At 45.9% G+C, this 21,746-nt stretch overlaps 1 protein-coding gene and 1 long non-coding RNA gene across 6 annotated transcripts in view; one reads left to right on the top strand and one right to left on the bottom strand.

The window, feature by feature from the left end:
- ERGIC1 (endoplasmic reticulum-golgi intermediate compartment 1) overlaps positions 1–5,274 on the bottom strand; it is a 59,691-nt gene extending 54,417 nt beyond the window's left edge. The window contains exon 1 of the mRNA XM_015293837.4: positions 5,151–5,274. Within this exon, the coding sequence (XP_015149323.1) occupies positions 5,151–5,170 (20 nt within the window). The 5' untranslated portion in view covers positions 5,171–5,274. The remainder of the gene's footprint in view (positions 1–5,150) is intronic.
- Positions 5,116–17,197, top strand: LOC101751160. 5 transcript variants are annotated; one of them, XR_006931440.1, is made up of 5 exons: positions 5,116–7,318; positions 8,248–9,777; positions 11,357–11,525; positions 13,172–13,250; positions 13,366–17,197. It is a non-coding gene; the product is annotated as an uncharacterized LOC101751160 (long non-coding RNA). The 5 variants fall into 5 exon arrangements; XR_006931442.1 differs by having other exon boundaries at positions 11,285–11,525; positions 13,175–13,250; XR_006931439.1 differs by having other exon boundaries at positions 11,285–11,525.
- The last annotated feature ends 4,549 nt before the right edge of the window (positions 17,198–21,746 follow it).

Genomic DNA, 21,746 nt, shown 5'->3' with positions numbered 1-21,746 from the left:
CTGCATGCACACCTCTAAGCACAACTCATCCAACCAGGAGAAACAGTTCCAGCTGGCTGTGGCCGCTTATTCTTCTTTCGTGTCCTCCCCGTGATCTTTCAGCCAAGAACAGGTGATACCTGCTGCAATCACCAGCGTGCAGTTCTACAGGAGAGACAGCTCATTTGTAAAGTAAGTTCAGTGAGTAACTTTGCCAAATGAACCACTATGTATTAACACAGCTTGTTAAATAATGTGCTGAGAGGGAGTGCAGGTGGATGGAGCACAGAGCACTATGATCCCATGAGAAACACTGAGCTGCTTGAGATTGCAAATTAAACTCCAGAACAAATATGTACATTTCCACTAGCATTTGACAGTCATTAGGCAGTGCCAGAATGTCACTCAACATTTGCATGGAATCACAGCATGGTTGGGTTGGAAGGAACCTTAAAGAACACCCAGTCCCAACCCCTGCCGTGGACTGGTTGCCCCGTCAGATCAGGTTGCCCAGGGCCCTATCCCATCTGGTCTTGGGCACCCATAATTCTGGGCAGCAGTGGCAGTGCCTAACATCTCACCTATTCTTGCTTTACAACTGGCAAACATTCATACACATAAGCTGAACTACTCCCCTAAAAGTTGAAGTGAGATGTGAGGTGTTACAAGAAAGCTTTTGACAGATGTGTGAGGGTCACGACTTAAAAGAAAAACGGTCAGATTATGAGAAAGAGCTTTGCTCCTTTCCTTAAGCCCGAAGGCTGAAAGCAAGCTATTTTTCTTAAGCTTAGAAGTGCATGAGAAACTGTTGTCAAAGGGGTAGCTTAGTGCTGAAAAAGATTTTTCTCTTAAGACTGCAGATTGCCTACTATCTGCCAGCCTGATCTCACTAATCTGCCTGGGAATCAAAGGAGGACAAACAGAGCTCCCTCAAGCTGCTGAAGCAGTTTCTATCACCAGTTTCGCAACCATGCCAGGCCAGGTGTCTCGGGCATCAGTTTGCCTATTAGCCATCACAACTCGTAGGTCGAAATTAAAAACATTCATAATCACGCTGCCTCTCCTGAAGGCACTAATGCTGAAAGTGTGTCAGTTTCAGCTGACTGGATGATTGGACTTTAAAAAAAAAACACAAATGGGAACCAAAGCAAAGACCTGCCCATGGCCCAGAACAACCGGAACACTGTTCAGCAGGCAATCAGAATACCCATGTAGAAGGTATCATTTGCTACAGATTTACCATGGAGCAGCTGACTGTGGACCCCATTGTACTGTTCAGAGGGAATAAATCTGTCACTAAGCACTTCCACTCTAAATCAGCACTTAAACCAAAATCCCTTCTAAGCCTGGTTCCTTCCTTCTGACCTCTAAAATCCAGGCAGAGCATAGTGGCGAAAAACAAGACTTCATTGAGGCTACCAAAGCATAAGGAGAAAAACACAACAGAAGTCTTAATCAAAACATCGTGATTAGCAGTGAGAAATGAACTCTGAAGTGTTTAGTTGAATATAAAAATAAGGATCTACAGATGTTTGCTACTCTATGCTGAAAAAGTGGTTGGGGCACAACTGAGAACTGCCCCAGTTAGAACAAAAACTTGATTTCGGAATCGTCTATTTTAGTTTGTCTCAGTCCAGTTACAGCTACCAGAATAGTTGAGAAGTTTCAGAAACTGCAACAAAGCCATCGCTAACTCTGTCATGCAAATAGGCAGATGCCAAGAAAAGCCATCAGATTTAAAAGCAACTGAACTTGCAGCAAGTTTCTCCCCACCACGTCCACTTTGAGTGCACAGAAGTCCCTCATTACTCCTGTAACTCTGTGTTAGAGCAAGCTGAATGCCAGCACTGTTGTTCTCCACTGAAGCTAAGCCTTTTGCTGAGCAGATCACATAACATGTGAGAAACATTCTGGCCTGCAATCACCATTCAAGATTACCCAAGCAATACAGTTTAATCTAATTATGATTTTAACAGCTACAGAAGCAGCAAATACACAGGTGACACTGTCTTAAGTGCTCAAGGACAAAGTACCCCCTGTTCCACCTGTGCACCTCACAATTCCCAAATAGGTATGAAGCTTTGCTGAGATGGGTGCTAACAAACCAGGGAAAGGTGAAAAGCAACAGCATGTTGCTGAAAAAGGCAAGAAGCAACAATATGATACACAAATTGAGAAGGAACCAGGCCTTCTGTACGTACAAACTGATTCAGGAGCTCTGCAGGAGGGCTGATGTGTCGTGACGTACACCAAACAGATCTGTACCAAAGCCTCCAGTCTACAAAATAAAAACTTGATTCCTTACCAACATCAAAGGACTACAGAGATTAGGGCATGTGAAATGCTTGGCAAAATGAAAAGCATTGGACAAGTACTAAAGATTATCAACACCCTAACACTCAGAAGAAAACAATTATTTACTCACTTGAAATTCTTCTACTGTAAAAATACTCTTTTATTTATAATTTAAATGCATTTTATACTGGCAAAAAGAATCGTTGATAAGCCAAGAAAACAGAAGTCTTACAGAAAAAGAAACGTACAGCATAAGCAATAAAACAAGCTATTTCCACATCTGATACCAACCAATATGCCTCAGACTCTGCCCCAGGGAGAATCCTTCCAAGAAATGTAACCAAGCACTTTGTGTTCTCCAACTGGGGCAAATTTGAACCCTTAAGTCTATGAGATAGGACAGAGTAAGTCAAATGGCCAGAAATACTTTCTTCAACTTCAGCTGGTGAAGAATAGGGACTTCATCGGCAAAAACTGCAGCCTTCAGAAAAAAACTCAATATCTTTCCACTCGGAAACTCCAGATTTTGGACTGTAGAAGATACACAAGTGCATTGTTTTTTTTTTAAATCCAACCCTCTAATCATACATAAGGATAACACACACTTTGAAGTGTGTGGTAAAGACAGAGTGCCAAACTGCACCTCGCAAAGGGAACATCCAGTTGAAATCTGACAGAAAATCCTTGCATTTAAATGACAAAAGCCATCACACCTTCCTTCAGAAACATAGCACAGGTGGAAACTTCCCTCCTCTAAGCCTATTGTGCTATGTTATATCACTCAGGAAGTAGCTGCAAATTTTTAATGCATGCATCATTCTTAACCTACTAGAGTAAAACTTTCCAACCTCAACAGATTTTGTTCCACTGACTGCACAATGATCAAAAAAGCTAAAAAACCTTTGTAAAAATGTTGTCCCTGAGCTCTGCTCAAGCTGCTAAAAGAGGAAGGCAGTTTGTTGCATGCAACACTAGTTTCTCTGTACCATAAAGCTCTTGTCTAACACCAAGTGCAGCCTTTAAAGTCACATCTCTGCAGAAAAGGTGAACTTCAACACGCTTACACTGTATGAGTCGGTGCTTTGACGTGTCTATTTCTAATCCTTCAACTCAATGACGAAGAACTTATTTGCAGCTGTGAATCTTCAAAGTGCAGATGGGAACTGATGCCTCTATGTTTCTGTAACTCATTAATCTAAACTAACTGAGCTTTTATTCAACACCTTTACACCATTCTGAAGCACAGCACAAGTGCTTTCTCTTCAGATGATTACGCTTTGTGGAGCTGCTTTCCACATGTGCATTCTGAGATCCAAGAGTACTTACATTTTTAAGACATCTGAAATAACATTTTATCTGCTATTACAAAGTAGCAGCCACAAGCCAGGATCCCTCATTGTTTGTGTATTCTACAAGTCTGAAAACAGATGGCAACAGGGTTTGCAGCTGGCAGAATGTCTCCAGAGCTGAGAAGAGTTTTTCTACCAAGCTTTATACAAAGGAAGAAGCAGGACTCTGGGACCCGGATCCCACATGATCCAGCAGATGCTGTTTCCAGCTTCAGCAAGTTTTCATTTAGAAGCAACTGCTCCATGTTCAACAGTGCCTCATGGACCACATACAAGATCCTGCCATCCTGTATAAATGAGAGGCCTGGTTTAGAGTTACAGCAAAAACACAGTGCACAGCTATTGTATGGAAGAATGACAGAACTGTGCTATTTTCTCTACATCAAAGGGACAGTTCTGCATGGCTCATGGTGGTCCTACATGAAAAACGTGAGGTGATCATAGAACCATTTGAGTTGGAAGGGACCACTAAAGGCCATTTGGTCCAACTCCCTGCAGTGAACAGGGACACCCACAGCTCCATCAGTGCTCAGAGCCCCTCCAGCCTGACCTCGGGTGTCTGCAGGAACAGAACATCCACCTGCTGTCTGGGCAACCTATGCCAGTGCCTCACCACTCTTGTCATAAAGAACATTTTTCTTATGTCCAATCTAAATCTTTTAGTTTGAAACCACTTCCCCTTGTCCTATCACAACAGACCCTGCCAAACAGTCTGTCCCCCTCTTTCTTACAGTCCCCTTTAGACACTGAAAGGCTGCTCTCTGGTCTCCCCGGAGCCTTCTCTTCTCTAGGCTGAACAGCCCCAGCTCTCAGCCTGTCCTCCCAGGGGAGGTGTTCCATCTTTGGATCATTTCTGTGGCCCTCCTTTGGACACACTCAAGCAGGTCTATGTCTCTCCTGTGCTGTTCACATATGAGCACAGTACCCCAGGTGAGGTCTCGTAGACCTCAGTTCCCAGACTGGTGTATTTTTTATGGTAATCCTAACGCTGGGGTAGAACCTACATGAAAAGGCTCCTATAGATAAGGGTATTCTGCACGTGGGAGGTGTCCATCTGGAGAGTTACACAGCTTCGGTTTGCGAAGGAGTCAAACCCACGGTTATTGCTGCAGCCCCACGGCAGCCCAGGGGTCTCTTGACTTCACTTTGGGAGCGCACACGTTGTGCTCGGGCCCCAGCGCCCCGCAGGCCTCATCCCGCCCGCCAGGCCCGATCCCCGCCGCCGCCCCACGGCCCCACCGCCGCCCGGGGCCGCTCCACCCCCCGCTCCCGGGGCCGCTCGAAACTCCTCACGCCTCCTTCTGCTTTGCACAACGCCATTATATAACGATAATTGCACGGCGGGCACGGGTTCCCACGCCCCGGCCCAGACCCACTTCTCGCTGCCGCTCCTCCCCATCCCGCACGGCCCTCGGGCCCGGCTCGCCTTACATCACCTGCTGCCGGGTAGGAGGCGCGAAGGCCGCCACGGCGCAGGGCCGCGAGGCCGGGCGCGGGGCAGCGGCGGCCCCGTCCAGCCGCACTCACCTCCTGAAGTCAAAGGGCATGGTGCTGGTTGTGGCGGGCGCCGGGCAGGCTGAGGGCCCCGCCGCCCCCGGGCCCGGCTCTCGCCTCGCTGCCGCCGGCTGCAGGGCCAGGAAATGACGGCCCCGCCGCCGCGCAGCGCTCAGCCCATTGGGCGGCTGGGGCCGGCCGCCGCTTCCGCCGCCGGGTTACGGGCAGCGGCGGGAGTCGGGGAGGCCCCGGGCTGCTGCGCCTTCAGAGCCGCGTCCCCACGTCAGGGTTCGAAGTGCCGCCCGCCAGCAGCGCTGCCTGCGGGCTGACACGCACCGCGCTGGTGCTGGATGAACCCACTTGGTGCCGGCCTGGCTCTTTGACTTTCTTTTGCAAACCTTTCTGCGTTTTTATTGGAGGACAAAGAGTTAAAGTGAGAAAAAGCTCCCTGTTTTACAGGCAAGACGTTTCCCTATCACCTGAGCCCCTCTGATCTGCTGTCTTGCCGTTTTGCCTGAAGCATTAATGCTTTTGTCTGACTCTGTCCCTGCCAGATTTAATGCCACGCACATCACTGATCTCACATTCATCATCCTGCACCACAGGTTGTTCCCTTAACATCTCCACATCATAGCCTCAGTCAGGGACTTTCTGCTGCAGATAAACTGTGACCGATACTGTACTGAGGAGTGAAGCGGTGCCTTCGTACTGTGCGTGTTAGGTTATAACACAGGAATAGAATACAGCTACTTTTGTCTTCTCAGCCTAAAAGCAGAACAAGAGAAAGAGAGAAATGGCAGCAAGAAAAGCATGCTGCTGTTCTCGTTGATTCTGCACCGATTCTGGAGCTTTCCTCCTCTTCCACCTGCTGTCACAGTCTCTGTGCTTAGAGATCCACAGTTTTCCAACTTTTGCTTTCACCCAGAAACCAGGCCCAGAGTCGGAAAAAGAATAGTAGTTCAGATTGAAATAAGTAGAGGAAAAATACCTAACAGTCAGAGCTGCTAATCAACGCCATGGTCTTACAAAGGAAGAGATAATAATTATTGATGGGAATATTTAGAAATACAGTGTAGGAGTCCTGGGGTGAGATAACAAGGCCCAATCCCTCCAAAGCCCCCCAGGGAACAAATGAAGAAGCCTAATTGGCTTTTTGATCTCAGACATCTAAATTACCCGAATTGCATTGTGCAAGTGCATTCAGCAGATTGCATTCAGCAGATTGCAAACTGGTCAGCCACCAAACCCTGCCACACTGTGCGCTGTGCTTCAAAACTGAACAGCCTGCTGAAACTGATGAGACAGCTCTCATCTCTCAGGAGGTCAAACTAGTTGTGTAGGCATAGGCAGGGGGTCTATCTGTAGTGGAAAAGCAAAGCAGCAAACAAACAAACAAACAAAACCCAGCAATAAAACAGTGCCTATCAAGTTATAGTTGCACAACCCAGTGCTACTCTGGGCTCCTGGCAAGGCCCCCGTGTTGTTTGCTATTATTAACCATCTTGTGCAAAAACCAACCCAGGAGCCAAGGCAATGCTAAAGTGGTTACAAAAGTATTTCACCTGTAGGGTAGACAAATCGGGAGGTTGCCTTGAACACTCATTCCTCTGTCAGGCCCAAGGATTGAGGATGCAACGCAGTGAGAGCTCACATTGGGAAGTTTTGTTTCCAACTAAAAGGTCAAACTGAAGAAACTGATGGACCCAGAGCAGCGCCAAGACAGCTTTCCAATTTGTTCCAGTTCACTTACATCCTTGCCAAGGGAAGAAGAAGTTAATGCCCTGAGATAAGACCCTCATCACAATATTGTTTAATTACATAAGACTTCTAGCGAGCCTGAGATAAGCGCAGGAATTTGTCCTCAGTCCAGCTGGGTGCGGCTGCTTAGATCATGTTGTGTATTAGAATGAGAACTGAAAGCCTGGGTTTATTCGAGGTGCTTGCCATATCATTACAGCTGGAATAAATAAACTGATACTGACAGCTGATTTAAAAGTTATCTTTTTTTTTCATGTAAGTCATAGGTGAACATTTACTAATAACAGCAGCCATAAAGTTATGCATTGTTTCTCTTCAAGTAGCATTAGTAACATTAATTGGGATAACTCTGAAATCAGCAAGCAAAACTTTTAAGTACTCTTTCACCAGGGAAGAGACTGAAGCAGAGGGGTGAATTGGATGACCTAAGGCTACAGAAAAAGGTCAGATTCACCTCTAAAATTAGCAAACCCCCCCCCCCCCCCCCCCATTCCTAATTCTGTGCTCGTAGTTCTGTTCACAAAAAGGAGTATTGTCCTGATTTCAGTTCACTTTCTTATAAGTAAATCAGATCATAGATGACTCTACCAGGATTCCTAACTCATGCTTCATAGAAGAAAACTGCTGCCTCCTTCCTAGAAACAAGTAACCCACACATGCTTTATTTGAATCATCTTGATAGCCCATTAACTTGCTCTTACAAGTAACATTTTGTTTCTCTGGTTTTCCTAAATCTTCCCAGTTTCTAGGTGATATGCTAGTCTTTGCTTTTAACTTCATGTTAATGCAGTTTATAGTAATCTGATTTTTTTTATCTCTAACTTGTTAAAATGTCCTTGTTCCCAAAGAAGTGCAGTGTAGGACCTCACCCATTCACCATAACACTGTACGATAAAACATCTAAAATGCCCTTGTACGATTTCCTCTTTGGTTTTGTTTGTGATTTCTTACACATGGCTGAGCTTTATGTTAGCCCCTGGCTTGTGCTACCACTCCTGAGCTGGGAACGTATTGCAAGTGCTGTGACTGGGTCACAAGCAGCATTGTTTGCTAAGGGTAAAGCAGGGTACATACAGTCATTGTTTAGGTCACCTTCATTTCAATCATCAATTGGGAATGTGTGGTGACTGGTAAGGAAGGTGCAGCGCTTATTCACTTCGCCCCTTCTAGCACAGCAGTGTTTGCTCACAGCTGAACTGTAGCTTTTTGTTTGGGACAGCGTGTGACAGGGGTATGCACTCCACGACGTTTTAGCATTGTGCTTGTATTCACAGGATATGTTTGCAGCACTTGTGTCAGGGTGGGTTTGGGATTTAAGTGAGCACATTGCTACGCAGGGCGTGTTTACTTGATTATGTGTTGTATTCTGCAGGGCGTGACTCTGGCTGCATGAAGCATTGAACACAACTGCCGTTCAGGAAAAGGAAAAAACATTTCAGAGAATGAACAGAAAAAGTTATAAAACATTTAAAAATATAAATAACAGCATGTGAGGAAATATTTCTGGAGAAACAGGATGCGCCTGTAGGTGAAGAATTCAAACACAAGTGCTGTGCTAAGTATAATCAGTAATGAAAGCTCAGCCCTTCCTCTTAGCATTTTAGCAAGCTACTTGTTGGCAGCGTTTTCCAAATATCAGGGAACAAAAAAAGTGAGCTTTAAGTCTTCATGCAGTGTAGGATGCGGTTGTCATTATCCTATATCCTATAGCTATCAATCTATTATGAGACTGCATCTTGAATGGGCAGTGGAATAAATTCATATCTGTTCAACTTATACAAAGGTCCTTCTTCATTGAGTGTCTGAGTTTTTCCCTTACAACATGAAAACAACCTCTCTTCTTCCTGCTCAGGGTAACAACATGATCATTTTATGGATCCCAGGGCTGGCCGCAGCCGCTGTGTATGTGTACAAGGGAGGGGGCCCACACAGCCACGCAGCCTCTTCCCTGCCCCATGACATTGAGTGAGCACTGAACTGGGCAATGCTAATGGAAATCTTCACCTCTTAAAGCCCCACAAAATGTACCCTGTGTTTAATACTCTTTCTATTTGCTTGCTTGTTTGCTTTAGTTTTCGGCATGTCAGGTATTTACTATGGCAAAGCCACAGTGAACAGTAAGTTTTTGTGTTTGCTTCCATTTCCACTGTGGAAATGAACTCTGTGGACAAGTTCCAGCCGCTGTCAGCCTTGCCTCACACAGCCCCTCAGTATTGATCAGTGACCAGTGCAGTTTGGGAGACTGAAATCGTGCACAGGGTCACGGCCAAAGGCAGTGGAGTTAACCGGATGCACGTTAACCATTAACTGGAGGTAAGCAGCGTAATCAAGGACTTTGAACACAGAAACAGAGGGCCAAATCTCAAAGGGATTTTGATTAGTAAAAAAGAGTTGAAGTTTAGCACCTAAAGGAGTTCAATTAATTCAATAATTCAGTAATTCAAAGGAAGAATATTCTGTAGTGAGTTAAATGCCTAAATTCCCTGTACTTGGGAGAGGAATAATTAGGAGCCTAAGGACTTTTGCCCATGGCTGGTACACTGAGTGGTGAGATACCTGCATCAGCCAGCAGGAAATACCTGGGAGAAAGGGTTATGTGAGGTTGTCCCTATGAAACCCTGATATGGAACCAAAAAGTGGTTGTTTGTGGCTTTAGGTAAGTCACACATTTAGCATAGATACTTGAATCAGACTCCTCTGTGGAAATTTTCCTGGGAGATAAGCCACCACCTTCGTTTTACATACTCCCAAGTCCACTTCTGGACCTTTGAACTTACAGGGAGTGCTGTGAGAAACTTTGAGCATTCAGGGGAAGAAAGGAGAGGACTCTCTGTCCAGTGCCATAAAGCTGAGCCACTGTGTGACCAGGAGTGCGAATTGTTGTTCTGGAATAGGGTGCCTGGTAAGGGCTCTTCTCTGGGAAACAGTGGCGATGGTAGGGCTGGGATACTGGTGATACTGGGCTGGGGGTGGTCCATGACTTACTAGTGTTAAATACCTATAAGCACATAAGCACTTCCAAGAGTTCCTTCCCTTCAGCCTTCTCCTTGGTGTCCTACTCAATCACGACATGCCTAGCCGATTGGGCCCTTTAGGCCTTACTGGCAAAAAAAGCCCATCGTATTTCAGGATGGACATAGGTGAGAAGTAGGCATGAAAATTCAGCCCAGGCAGAGCAGTGAGGCTTCTGGGCACAGAAAGGCAGCAGACCTTTAGGCGCCAGAGGAAGCTTTCACCAGGAGCTGTAGGCTCTTAGAGCATCTGACGTAGCTACGGGAGGGGAGGCCGGGCTTTCCGGGGCTGCTCTCAGGAGCACTGGCGCCAGCAGTCTGCATAAGTTGCACTTCGGTGCCTGAGTGCTATTTTGGATCTCTCCCAGAGACCTCGTACCAGCCTAGTGTCGGTGGGGAGTCAGTGTGAGAGCTCAATGAGGGCTGGTGATGCCGAGTGTCTGGTTTGTTGTGTTAAGAGTGACCTCAGAGTGGGTAGGTTCGTTCTCAGCATGGGCCATGGAAGGCAGACTGAGCATCCTGAGTACCTGAGGTCAGGCTGAGCTCAGGTGCTGCCCAGCCAGAGGGAATGCTATTCTGTGCTCAGCAGTGTATGGAAAATGATGCTTTTCAGTGGAACGTGTATGTGAGGATTCAACAGCACTGGGCCAACCAGTGCCCCCCCAGCAGTGAACAAGTTAAACAAGCCAAAATCTTGGCAAGGAGGAATTTTTCCAAGAAAACACTGGAAGCTTAGTTGGAGAACTTGCCAAATCCTTCTGCAGCAACCCGTGGGCACCCAGTCATGGTGTTGCAGTTTAGCATTCTCATCCATCATTGGATCCATTGGAACTGGAGTGAGATGTCGAATAGCACTTCGCTGGTTTACTTTTGGTATTCTAAGCTGTGCTGCGTTATCAGCTTTCACAGGGGTTTCCTCCAGATATTGTGTAGTGTTTGGGGAGCTGAATAAGCCCAGTGGGACTCTTCAGACAAGAGAATCCTACTCCTTTTCATTTTTGTCATAATTAGAATATGGATTTTTAATTGCTTCTGTGATTTGCTAGCAGGTAGCCTCTCCTCCAACTAACACTTGTGTTTTCATCACTCTTCTTTGCTTGTTCACCAGCATGACGACGGTCAGTGGATTGGGAAGGTTTTCTCAGTGCTAAACAATCTGTTGCAGAAGTCAGGGTGTGGCCAGAGAAAATCTTCCAAAAAGAGGTTTTCGTAACCTCTAAAGAATGAAGCCAGAGGTGGCTGCCTCTGCCCAGTACTGGCTGCACCTGGAGTCTGTGGAGTCAGCATCTCTGAAACACCACTGTTAGGGCCTCTGATTAGGAGGGGGATTAGTTTTGGGTGGCCAATTTCAGACATCAAAGGATCCAATCTGGCATCTATCTGTCTTGCTGACTGCAGCCATCTGCTGTTTGGCCAAAGAGAGACTCCAGATTGGTGATAGTCTCCAAGGGTTGTCTTTTACTGTTGAAGGAGATAGTGAGAAAAGTCAAGTGCTGTAAATACACAGAACACACACAAGAAGAGTGGAAAGATACGAAAGAATGAAGAGAGAACCTGCTTGAGATATGAATAATCATCAGAAGGGAATCAGGAAGAAATGAGAGCAGATACACAGACGGGCTTGTGCAGGAACTTAGAGGTAAGAGTAAGAAGTTTCTTGCTATTGCAGGAGCTCACAGGAGGTGTTTATGGGGAGCTGGGAAGATGGTTCATCAGAAACCAAGCTCAAGAGAAAGATCCCTTTCAAATGAGGGTGCACGAGGAGAAATAAGTAAACCGAATTGAATAAAGCAGCAAACACTTACAGAAAAATCTCCCAGCCTTTAAAGGAAGCCAGGCCCCTCAGTCTCCATACTCACCCTTAACAAAGAAGACCCCTTTCAGCCTGTCTCTTGTGAGGCCTCTTCCAGATTCTTGCTCAGGCAACTCCCAGAAGAAGAGTGAAATGCTGCCCTCCTCACACAATGATGATAAGCATGCAGTGGTGCTATATGGGTTTTATTTTAATTGGACTTTTTAGCTTTTTTCCTGGCACTTTAAAGTTTATGAACGGAAAGGATCAGTCTGACTCAGAGACTGGGCCACTTCCAAACATTTATCTTAGCTGCTGTATGTTAATGTAGATGAGCTCTGCAGCATCCTATGGTGTGAAATAAGATGCCTGTACCCTTTCAACCCTAGTGTCAGATGGAATATGTTTGAGACAAGGGCAGATTGGGACCATTTGATGTACAATCTACTGGTATTTGATGAAGTTCTGTAATAACACATGGCCTAGAAAACATTCATATTCTGCTCTCCTGAAATTCATATTTTATCAGCCTACAACACTTGCAGCCAAAATGATAATGTCCAGGGCAACTGTTTGGCCTGTGCTAACCCTGCAATCTATACAGGCTTTGGTTATCACAGCGTCAATCTGAAAGAAATAAACCCTGGTATATTTGGTTGGGTTTGATGTTACAATATTTTGCCTTTTGGTTAGATTCGTAGTATAGAAATAGCAAACATATAAGCAAAGATGACTGTCCTGTTCATCACAAGTTTTCCAGCACTAAACCATGAGTCTGTCAGCATTTGTGTTTCACTTTCTTCCATTCTGTTTCCCAAATGTTTTCATCCGCTGAGGGTATACACCAGGCTGTTTGTTTTTTCCCAACTTCTTCCTCATCATCTTCTTACTCACACACCCCCTTCCCTGAAATCATCACAGGAACAGCCCTCTGCAAAAAAGGAGAGAAGTTTCCAATTCTACTTATTTCAATGGAATTCCCCACTGCCCTTTTTCCGTATTGGTAGATGTTCTTCTCTAGAGACAGTAGTGTGAACAGCATCAAGAAGAAGTAAAGCCACATTATAAGGGTATTCACGAGGGTTAACATTCATCTAATGTTTTTCCTAGATTTTCTCTCTCAGCTTTTGTGCAGGGAAAGGTTCCTCCATAGGCAGTTCAGAGCAGGAACCCCACTCCACGGAAAACTTAGGGTATTCAGAGACCTTAAAACTCCGCATCTTAAAAAGATTGCAATCCATTCTTGTCTTCAGAGGAGTTACAGCAGACAAGTACCTATTCACATTGTTGTAAGCCTTTTATGCTGATGTGGCAAAAGATCTTCTGAGCTGGGTAATGGCTGTTTTGGCGTACAGGACAACATCCCTCCATTCTGTTCCCAGTTCTGCAGCTGATTTTCTAAGCACTTCTGAGTGGGCAGCCTTCTGGCCTTAGTTTTCTGCATGGGAGATCATTTACGCTGTTACGTTAACTAACCTCTGACTTTCCTCCAGAAGGACGGAGATGGACAACTGATGGGCATCCAACTGCAGATACCAAAGGCTTAAAGTTGAGACACTGACTTGTGTCAATGTAGGTTAACAGTTAACGAATAGCTCCCTTCCACTGTCTGGGAAGGTAGACACACCAGTTTCCCACACTGTAGGGAAATTTTGAGTGCCCATTTTACATCTTTCTATTTCCCCAGTGCAGGTGCTGAAACAGCCAGGCCGACGTCTGTGGGCATCTGACTGAGCAATGGCGTGGTGCATGCGCTCACCATCCTGAGGCTCGTCAGTGTGACAGGCTGGAGCTGTAGAAGATAGAGATGACTCATGACTGGCGCTTTATGTAAATGAAGAACATCTTCTGTTGCTTCCTGTTGTACCAACGAGGCCACGTAAAGTTCACGTCAGTGACATTGCGTTCCCATGTCCCCTGTGTTGTTGGGGTGGGGATGTGGGGTGAGATCAGTGTGGTTCCCCCAGAGAGGACATTAGGTCAAAACCAACAGTGAATGTGAACGTGAAACCTCTGGAACACCAGGCTGAAGAATCCTTCCCAGCGGCGAAGTGTAGAGAAAGTTTACTGTTGCCCTTTGCTGTCAGTTGCAAAAGTGATTGAGCCACTGACTGTAAACTTTGAAGGGGAGCCACATAAGGAGGAAGTGAAGAATTTCAGCACATTGCTCTCTCCTTGGGATTTAGTCATTTTTAGTAAGATGTGTGGGTCATCTATGTGTGACATAGCTAATCATCTCATTTAGCTTATCCAAAGCATGAAAAAACATACCCTTCTGCTGAGCGACATGATGTTGCATGGCCCCTCCCAGCAGCCTCACATAGGCAGCTATCCCATGCAAGAGCGATGAGGAGGAGTGAAAGCCCTAACGAGCAGTGCAGTGGAACTGTGTCTATCCAAAGGCACAGATAATATTAGTCCAGGTGGAGGGCCAAATTCTCTGACTCACTCACAAAAAAAATCACGCTGAGGTTCACCAAAGACAGTGGAATTAATCTAGTGTGAAAATAATACGAGAGGACAATGTCAGACTCCAAAATGTTGACCTCCTTGGATTTCTAGGGTGCAGTGACTCATGTGTGTGTATATTGCTCGCAGGGATAGAGACGCACCCACAGCTCCTGCAGAGGACTGCAGAGAGACAAAAGATATGAAAAAAAAAATGCTAACTAGATGATAGGATTTGTCCTGCATTGTATACATCATTTAAAATCAGAAGGAAGATTTAATTGAATTTGGTTGGAATTTTGCTTGGATAAGGAAGTAGTAGCTGAAATGAGAGATGGAAAGCATCTCTCACCAGCCCTGAGTTCACAGAAGAGTGGCTCTCTGCATACTGTGGGTCATTCTGCTGGGAGAGGTACGGGTGGCTGCCCTCAGATCGTTCCTGAGCATTTCTCAGTGCTGTGTATCCTTACATCTGAGTCTCCCCCTTTACCTGTAGATACTGTCTGACTGAAACACGATGGTTTTCTTCTAATCCACTGTAAACACTAAAATTACAGATCATACTTTACAGTCATCCTGATTTGATAATGCTGAATATATTTAGGTCATTTACTTTTGTCTGTTTTTTTTCCCCCTTTTCTAGCTGATTCAGGCCTCTGCATGTGGCAACCAGTCCTACCTATTTTAACCCTATTCCTGCTAGCATTGCAGCTGCAGAACTAATCCGTGTGCTCTGACTTCCAGAGAAGTCTGCATTAAACCTCCCAGGCAGGTGCCAAAGTGATTCAGCTCATATTTCTCACTGATCCTCTAAAGGTTGGTCTTATGATGCTAAGAGCTCCTCCATGAGTTAAGTCCTTCATATATTTTTGCTCTCTCCATTGCCTGTTCTCCGCTCTGTTCCCCAGTGTAATGGCTGATAATTATGCACTTTTCAGTGGTTTATCTCTCTGCCCATTGAAGCTAGCATTTTTTTTTTCTCAGCAGAAGGCTGACTCATAAGGTATGCTGCCTTCTATCCTTAGAAAAAGTGAGTCACTAATGGATTTTCATTGTAAATTCAAGAGCCATAGACTGAAATTTTGTCCTCTCAGTCTGGTCCTGAGATACGGTTTTCAATTTGGAATTTTAGTTATGTGTCAGTAAGGCTCTGTGAGATTCAATAGATGCTGTACCAGTAGCTGTATTTTATTGTATTGTGTGAGCATCCCCACTAACTGCAATAGTTCCGCGCTTTCACTCTTTGTGTGCTGTGTGCTTCCTATCTAAACACAGAACTCCCTTTACATCTGCATCATGATACATCCAGCTTCTGTTCTCACCCATCACAAAGAGTTCACAGTTGTTTTTCTGGGCTATGTGAAAGCCAAGGGAACTCGGACATAAATAAAGTAATATGAATCCCTTTGGTACTATTGAAATAGTAGAAACGGTCCATTTGCTCTAGCAATGCTAATTTGGTGATCTTTCAAACACTCGGTGAAGATTCACCAGTTCTTACAATGTCCCATGACAGAAAGATAAATGCTATTATTTCTGCTTTGTAAACAAGGGAATTGAGGTTGGGGCAGTTTAGGTTGTGATGGGGAGGCCATGGAAGCACCGTGGATGAAATGCAGGAGTCCCATACAGTTTTTTCAACAGAGCAATATTTTGTTTAAAGGATTTTGCCACATTTACAGTCGTTGAGTGATGTCAGCGTGAATGAGCATCTGGCAGAAGCTCTGTCAAGTTGTGACATAATTTGCAATTCACAAGAGGGTACCCATTTTTGCATATCCATGTTGTGCTCTGTTAAACTGGCTTTGCAGGGTATTTTGGGGAGAGACATCTCGAGTCTCTCTGACACCAACAGCAGCTGTTACTTAAAACTGTATGATGAAGATGCCAAGGGGTTGCTGTTAGGGTGGTTGCTTTGTTCTTCATCACACAGGAGTGGATACACTGCAATGACAAGTTTGTAAATCACAGTTAGTTCCGTTCTCACACCACCCAGTAACCTTCCAATCTCTCTGTCAACTTCCTGCAGGCCTTGGGAAGCTATAATTTGTGATAAAAATGGGAGTTGAAATGTTACATGTATATCAGAGCCGAAAATTTGTGGCTGGATGACCTTTTCATTTTCAGCAAACGCACTCATTTCCTTTGCCTTGCTTACTGTTTTCCTCTGAAGCTCGGCATAATAGGAAATCCTCCACAATTGTTCTCATTAATCAGTGGCTCCATTGTGCCGGCTGCCGCTCCTTTCGATGAGCAGCACGGAGCATCTCGGCCTGCTTCTCATGGGGAGCACTGTGCCGCCGAGCATCGGTGTCCCAGGAGCTTGAATGGTTCAGTTCAGCTGTGATGGATGAGAGAACACCACCGGCAACACGTGTGGCATTCAGATGGCTGTCAGAATTAGGAAGCAGGCCCCTCATTTTCAGTTTAGAGAAAAAGGAGAAACAGGCACCCACTGGATTTTACAGAGATATTTCTCATGCTTGCGATTAAGCTTAGGTGAATAATGAAAACAAAGAGATGGTAAATTTAGATTTCGCCTCGTTTCCATACGTGAGGTAATATGATTTGTCATGTCACTGCCAATATTTGCATAGTCATCTGACAGTTACACAGAAGGCCTATGAATCTCTAGGACAAATTATGTCTCTAGAAATGTATTCTGAAATGCCTACTCATTAGGACTAGCACATCGTTGTTCATTTTGGGATGTGTTTCTCTTTGTCATCCAGCGAAGGGCCAGAAGTTCTTCATTGTGGCCATACATCACAAACTATTTTGAAAGAAAAGCTGCATTTGCAATAGCTTCAAGTTTCTGAAATTAAAAGAAAAAAAAAAGGCTAACGTTTCTAAGGTGATCTGTAATGCCAACTTATATTTGGTAAAGCATAAACAAAACCATAGTGACAGATGGGTGCTCAGGAAGCTGATGGTTCTCCAAGTCTTATCTTTTGCTTCCTGTTGCAGCACAGCGGTGTTGACATCATGTTCCTGCACATGCAATATGCAAAAAGCTTGGGACTCGTAATTCAGCAGTTGCATAAATAAACAATTTTGCTCGTTGCTATTGATTTTCTGCTGTTGTGCCTTTCTCCGATAGAGCTGATGTCTGCAGGGAGCCAGGCAGTCTTTGCAGACACTTAGCAATACATCCAGGTTTTTGCTTTCCTGTCATACCTCTCTCGAGTGAAGCTTGCAATAAAAACAATAGAGCGGTGTCCAGAGGACTTTACCCAGTGTGTAGCCCAATCTTTACTGGCCGAAGTTTCCAGAGACAACAGAGGTGGGCTGTGTGAGCAAATGTTTAAAAAAGTTGAGTAAGAACTCCAGGATACGGTCTCACCATTTATACTGGAGTCAAATCTCTAGGGAAATGAGGTTCGTGGCAGTGATAATGATAATAATAATAAATAATGCACACTCCTCTGGGATCTTGGCTGACTATCAAGACAGACTTCCTGATGATGACATGCATATGTCTGTCTCCAGTCTCTTCAAGGTATCTGCAAGGCACCATTTTTTGCAATTACAAAGGACTGGCGATGAGAACATGCACCGTAAGAAGCAATGCAGTAACATTCGTCCCAGACTTCTGTCTCTGATCTCCATAGTCGCTCTCATCTCAGCTCCTCAGACATTAGCAAGCCAAATCTCAGAACAGCTCTGCTGAGTGCTGACGGTGGTGGCAGTGGCAGCTCAGAGCCTTGCAGGCTCTTGCTTTTGCTCATCACACTGTGCCTCGTTTGCATGAGGATGAGACAAGAGGGAGAGAGGACTCTGTCACATCCCACGAGGAATTGTGGGGTCACTGGGCGCATCTCACTGCTTCTGGATGGTGCTGGGACTGTAGGCCTGTGTGACTAAGGGCGTGTTTGTGGATGTTGCTGCCCCAAACTGCACAACCGTTGTCTGGGGAAGTGGCTTTCTGACGGTTGCCAAACGTGACTGAGCACAGCCGCAGCGACGTTTGTGGCTTTTCTGTTGGCCGCATTGCTGACAATGCCCCTCTTCTTCAGCTGGGTAAGAGGGAAGGCAGCCTGTGGGGAGCACTGCTTTGGCTGCAGAAGGGTGTTTTCACACCAGAACGCTGCTCTACCCCGCAGCCACTCACCTCCTCAGGCTCCATTTCTGCCTCAGTGCACTGAGACCAGCAGTGCTGCCCTTCCCCAGGTGCTGGCCAGATCTAGTTTCTAAGAGAAGAACAAGAGGCATCTTGGTGTGCTGTGGGAACCCCTTCTTCACTGTTTTAGGGGAAAATGAGTTTAATTCCAGTGCATCATTAAACAAGAAAAGTGGATGTTGGCTGACACAGATTCCCCCAACACGTGGACCTGTACTGCTGGCGTATGAGAGCAAGCAAAATTCAGCACACCACAGTGCACTCAGATCTCTCTCCAAAATACCACTTCATCCACTAAAAAGCAAACAGTAATCAGCAAATTTTAGCAGTGGCATTACAGATTATTTGTGTGGAGATTAACCCCCTGCTACCCGTGGCAGGGGGTTGGATGTAGATGACTGAGGTCCCTTCCAACCCAAGCCATTCTGCAATCCTCTGATTCTCTGAAGCCCTGTCAGGTCTAGCCCTGTAGTTACGTGAGCTTGGGCTGAGTGTTTCGGAGTGTTCCTCATGTGTTTGGCGATGAAGAAGCAAATGCTGCTGACCCATCCACTCAGACACCACTCTGGGGCTGTTTTTCTGTTTCTGATTCTCATAGTTTTATCACTGGTCTTGTGACGTGGGGCTGTTCAGGTTTAGTCATAGATACTTTTATGATTCTACACAGCTTGTTTAAATAATGTACAACTGGAGATGACCTTTGTTTGAGGCATTTTATATTGATCGTTGTTTTCATAAGCTGCCATTAGTCAGTGTTCTGAAAGAGACAACTTGATGAAATTAATGCTAGGTTAATTGCTCTCCATGGGTAGCTGTGCTAAGAGCTGGGTGGGCTTTCCCTTCCAGTCTCTCCTGGGAAGGGAAGAAGTTTTTCTCGTACGGTCCCTCTTAACTGAAATAGAAAGGAAACTGCCACATAATTCCTGTTGACAGCTCCTGAACACCTCAACTGCCCTGAACTGCCAGCTGGGAGCAGCGGATGGTACCTTGGGAAGCTGATGGGAATGGCGCAGCTTCCCAAGGCTGTGAGATGTCAGGGCTGCCGTGGTGAGCACTGCTCGGTGCCAGCATTTAAAAGAGTCTGGGGAAGGGTGCTGGCTGCAGCCTGTCACGCCTGGGAAATTGGATGGGAGACAGAGCAGCTTCACGACTCCTGGATGCGTCTGTCAGCTCATCTCTGCCCACGCGCTACGCCCAGGCGCTGTAATTGCCACATAAACAATCAGCATCACTTTTGCCAGAGGAATTTTTTTATACTTTGCAAACAAAGCTAAGTGTCTTTCTCCTACAGACAGACAAGCTGAGGCACAGAGCCTGCAGGGATTGTACAAGGCCCGTGTCCCAAATCGCCAGGTGTCCTGATTTCCTCTCGCCCCTATGAGTCCCCAGAACTCACTATCTCCCATAATAAAGCTTAACTCAGTCTTATTTTGAGATTTAATTAATCTTCAAGCTGCTTTAATCCCTTTTGATGAAAGATTCTATGCAATTTGCTATAATATTTTAGACTAATGCCTCTAATTGTTATGCAGCAGTAAAACGAAACACAGATAATTCATTTGCTATTTTTAGGGGAAAAACTCCGGAGTGTTTCACCCCGGCAGCTTTAAGTGAGAGTCACTGTCAGGAGGAGAGCTGTGAGATTTCTGCTGCTGTTGAAACATTTAGAAAGTGAAGCTTAGGAAACACAGTGTGTTTTGAGATGCTGGCTTTGTAGGGGTGAGTTCCCCCAAGGGGATGACTAACATCAGGATGTGGGACATCATTTGCATGTCCTCTGCAATCATTTGTGCATTGGATCCTTGAATTATACACGGCACAGGAGGTCGCCCGCTTGCTGAGCAGAGCAAAGCCTGGATGGCACTTGGCAGTGGGGCTGAGGTTATTTCCAGAAGTGGTTGGTGGTGGTTCGAAAAGAAAGAGGTCCATCCACAAGAGGGCTTGGAATTTGTCACTGAATGCCTTTGGGATTCATTTACTCATTCTGCACCACCCTCCTGCTAGCTCGGACTTCGGGTGTTTTTGCATCTGCTTCTGTTCTGGTCCTGTGGTGAATGCGATGCTATGGATGCGGGCCACACATCACTCTGATATGCTCAAGTGCTCCCCTGTGCCTGCTGAGGCTGCCTCTGTTTCATCACAGCGAGACAGGAGGCTTCCCTGCCATCACTGCAGCCAGCTGAGTTGGGTTTCCTCTGAGACAAGGAGACCAGCAGGTGCGCTCTGCACAGCTCTGCTCAGAAAAGGCTGAGGAATACCCCCAGACTCATGTTTGCAGAGCACCTGTCCAGGAGGAAAGGCGACTGGGGCGGGATCTGAACATCTGTTCTCACATAGCTGTAGGCCCTTCTGAGAAACCGTATTGGATACATTCGTGTTTTAACAAAAGGAATGCTGATCACATTAAAATGTATTTTATCTCTCAGCTCACCATCGTGGTAGCTCTTGCTGGCAGTCACACTGCTGCACTGCTCCATGGCTGAGGCCAAGGCCGGGGGCAATAGCTGTGCTGCACTGCTTGGTGTGCTTGCACCAGTCCTGGGCTGCTGGGGCTCTGCAGGAGCACGGTGCTGCCCCTGACTCTGTCTTCCCCCTGAGCTCTTTCCCACCTGAAATCAGAGGCTTTACTAATAAGTTCCCATGAGCTGAACGCATTCCTGTTGCTTCTCCTTAGGGCTGGCGATGCTGGAAGACCAATGATAGAAACATAGAATCGTAGAATGGTTTGAATTGAAAGGCACCCTTAAAAACCATCTGGTCCAACTCCCCTGTGATGGGCAGGGACACCTACAGCTCCATCAGGCTTCTGGTTGTGACGATAGAGGGAACAGCTTTATCAAAGGCATTCTTCCAAAACCTGGGTTTCTTTTGGGGCCCATAGGAAAGAACAATTTCCTTTAGCATTTCCACTGAGAGATCAGATCTTTCAGTCAACAGTTTTTTCTTAGACTACATTGGCGTTTCAGCTCTTTGTTTCATTCGGGCACAGCTGCTGCGTGTGAAGTGCTCTGAAACGCTAATTGTGAAGAGCTTGAGGCACCTCCTCAACAATCCTGAAAATTTTACTGTTTCATTTGTGTCATTTCTGTGAACTCATAGACTGGCTTGTACATGTGCCCAGGGAGGCGGTGCACTCACCGTTCCTGGAGGTGCTCAAGAGCTGTGGAGATGTGGCACTGAGGGACGTGGCCAGTGGGCATGGTGGGATGGGTTGGGGTTGGACCCGATGATCTTAGAGGTCTTTTCCAACCTTAAAGATTCTATGATTCCTTATCAGCGTTCTCTTCTCTGCTGCTCCGGTGATGGAGACGTGGCCCTGTGGCCCCCACAGTCCCCTCACGGCTTTGTGTGGTGCTCGGATGGGCCCCAGGAGAGCTGCACACGCCACCGCCAGGCAAGAATCTGCCCTCAGCAGCAATTCAGCATGTTGTCAATGACACGTTATAACCAAAAGTCATCGGCATCGGCTTCATGTGCCATCCTCCTATTTCTAAGTAAAA

The sequence above is a fragment of the Gallus gallus genome, chromosome 13, assembly GCF_016699485.2.
Source record: "Gallus gallus isolate bGalGal1 chromosome 13, bGalGal1.mat.broiler.GRCg7b, whole genome shotgun sequence".
Lineage (NCBI taxonomy): Eukaryota > Metazoa > Chordata > Aves > Galliformes > Phasianidae > Gallus > Gallus gallus.
This window is presented reverse-complemented; position numbering and strand designations above follow the sequence as displayed.